This window comes from Elephantulus edwardii, unplaced genomic scaffold, assembly GCF_000299155.1.
Source record: "Elephantulus edwardii isolate Elephantulus edwardi_28Jun2011 unplaced genomic scaffold, EleEdw1.0 scaffold00184, whole genome shotgun sequence".
NCBI lineage: Eukaryota > Metazoa > Chordata > Mammalia > Macroscelidea > Macroscelididae > Elephantulus > Elephantulus edwardii.
In genome coordinates, this window is record NW_006399934.1 from 2,189,628 (window position 1) to 2,191,967 (window position 2,340).

General features: G+C 47.0%; 1 protein-coding gene across 1 annotated transcript; it reads right to left on the bottom strand.

Annotated features, from left to right (window-relative positions):
- Positions 1–390: 390 nt before the first annotated feature.
- On the bottom strand, positions 391–1,843 carry AIF1 (allograft inflammatory factor 1). Its single transcript, XM_006896196.1, has 6 exons — positions 1,819–1,843; positions 1,621–1,682; positions 1,450–1,516; positions 1,073–1,114; positions 743–905; positions 391–475 (listed from the first exon to the last, which is right to left on the bottom strand). Exons 1-6 carry the CDS (start codon positions 1,841–1,843, stop codon positions 391–393), a joined length of 444 nt encoding a protein of 147 aa, XP_006896258.1.
- Positions 1,844–2,340: the final 497 nt, after the last annotated feature.

Consider the following 2,340-nt stretch of genomic DNA (forward strand, 5'->3'; position numbering starts at 1 on the left):
CACGCGCTGCTCTGCACTTTGCATTAGTTTTTAAAAGAAATTAGTTTTCCTTTAAAAACTAATGCAAAGTGCAGAGCAGAGAGTGAAAGTGAACGTCCCCTATCATACAGATACCATGGTGGATACCTTGTGATCTGAGCTTCAATGTGATAGCAAACACATTGCTGGCCCACAGCTGGAAGGAAGTACATGCGAAAATAGACTTTCCGAATTAGTCCTTTAATAAATTGCAATTTACTTGGCAGACGAAGTAAAAATAAAAAGGAAAAGCTAGCTAGATAGCTCCTACAAAAGGAGGGTGATTTATTGAATTTACAATTTGACTCTGGCTCACAATTTTGTCGTCTGTATCGAGACATTAGTAGTTTCTTCAATCCCACCTCTCCCAAATCAGGGCAGCTCAGAGATAGCTTTCTTGGGTGGAAGACCAGTTGGCTTCTCCTGTTCTCTTGCTTTTTCTTCATACATCAGGATCCTGGTTGAGATGCAAAAATATTTAGGCAATCAGGGAGCATTCCTCTTGAGAGAGTAGTTATAATTAGACTCTTTGGAATTATAAGGGTGGAGAAATCAGAACACTAGAGGCTGTGAGGACCAGAACCATGGATGGAGATGTGTGTGATCTTGGAAGTGTCTAAGGATGGAAGAAACTGAAGCTGAAGCACATGTGGAAGGTGAGCTTAGAAATGGGAAGGGACACGGAGACAGCTGAGTACAGGGGAGGCTTGATCTGGACCCTTACATTTTTAGGATGGCAGATCTCTTGCCTAGCATCATCCTGAGGAAGTCATGGTAACTGAATGTCTCTCCAGAACCACTGGACACCTCCTGGATTAATTTCTTTAGTTCCAGATGGGTCTTGGGAACCCCAAGTTTTTCCATCATTCGCTTCAGAGACATAATGTCTAGTGGCAGAGGAAGGGAGGAGGGAAGGACAGTCAGCCTCTTTCTTCTCTGCCCCCTCCCCCAAACTCCCTGTTTCTATTTCCCTTCCTCTAACTGATAGGAGAGTACTTCAGGCAAATCTGTCCTTCCTAGGCCTGCACACTCCCCCATATCACCCTTTTCTCACCGATATCTCCATTTCCATTCAGGTCGAATTCCATGTATTTCTCTGGGTGGGAGAGGGAGAGAAAAAGCCAGGAGAGTAATCACTGGGTAGGCTGGACAGGGATTGAGGATGGTTGCTGAAAGGATGTTAAATAGGGAGAAAATACGGAAGAAACCCAGGGTGGGAAGGTAGTAGTTGGGCGCAGAGAATAGTAGATTGAAGGTCTTTTTAAGGTGTGAAGACCTAGAGGACAAAATGAGATGTGCAGGCCAAGGATAGGGCCTATACCCAGTGGGGGCTGTAGAGGCAATCTCCTCTCCCCACCACAAAAGTAAATTTTGTACTTCAGTGTCCCCTCTCCTCTCCTTCTCCCCACCCTTCCCCATTTCCCTGCTCACTCTTGAACGTTTCCAGTTTGCAGGGCAGGTCCTCATCACTGCTGTATTTGGGATCCTCCAGGAATTGCTGTTTGGGATGGCAGGAGGCGGTAAGGGCCAGGGCAGACACCCTATTCCCAACAGCCCAGCACTTCCTTCTCCAGGTCTTGCCTGCTTAGTGCCTCCTTTTACCTTGTTGATTTCTTCCAGCCGTTCTTCCTGTTGGGCTTTCAACTGTCCGAAAGCTTTTCCTCCTGAGGGAGCACAAAGGTTCATAGACCCTTACACCCAGCCCAGGGGAATCCAGTTTGGCTCTCCTAAACAAGCTATCTGCCCTCTCAGGCCTCTGGTGTAGGTCTATATAACTCCTTGCCTGCTCATCTTTCTTACCTTGTAAGTCCACTGTTAGGCTCATGGCTCTACAGATTCTGGCAGATGACAGAGGACTGAGCTGGCCAGCTGGCTGGCTGACTTCTGCTGGTTTGCCTCTCCCACGGCCCCGCCTCAGAGGTCTTTGTATCAAACTTCCCTTTATTCCCCCTCCTCTACCTCCCAGGCCTCACTTCCCCATCAGCTTCTGCTTACTCTAGCACCCAGGAAGAAGGGGGAGTCTGGTGTAGAGATGCGAAAATAACATTCTCCCAGATGCCTCTTAATGAAAATCTTGTAAGTGCATGGGAGGAATATTTTGATAAGACACTGGAGGTGTGGCTGTCAAGTCCATTCTTTTTTTTTTTTTAATTTTATTATTTTTGTGTGTGTGTACCGTCAATATTGTCCCTCCTTCCCCGGCAGAGCATCTGGTGGATTCGAACCATGCGCCTCTGGGATTGTAGTTGCAGCTCTTTGCCACTAGGCCACCAGAGCTCCCCTGTCAAGTCCATTCTAACTCATGAAGAAGATCCCATAAGT

Coding starts and splice junctions, on each gene's coding strand:
- AIF1 (XM_006896196.1), bottom strand. CDS start 1,843: ATGAGCCTAACAGTGGACTTACAAG. Junction 1,517..1,620: donor GGCTGGAAGAAATCAACAAG/GTAAAAGGAGGC, acceptor CATCCCAAACAG/CAATTCCTGGAGGATCCCAA. Junction 476..742: donor AGATCTGCCATCCTAAAAAT/GTAAGGGTCCAG, acceptor CATCTCAACCAG/GATCCTGATGTATGAAGAAA.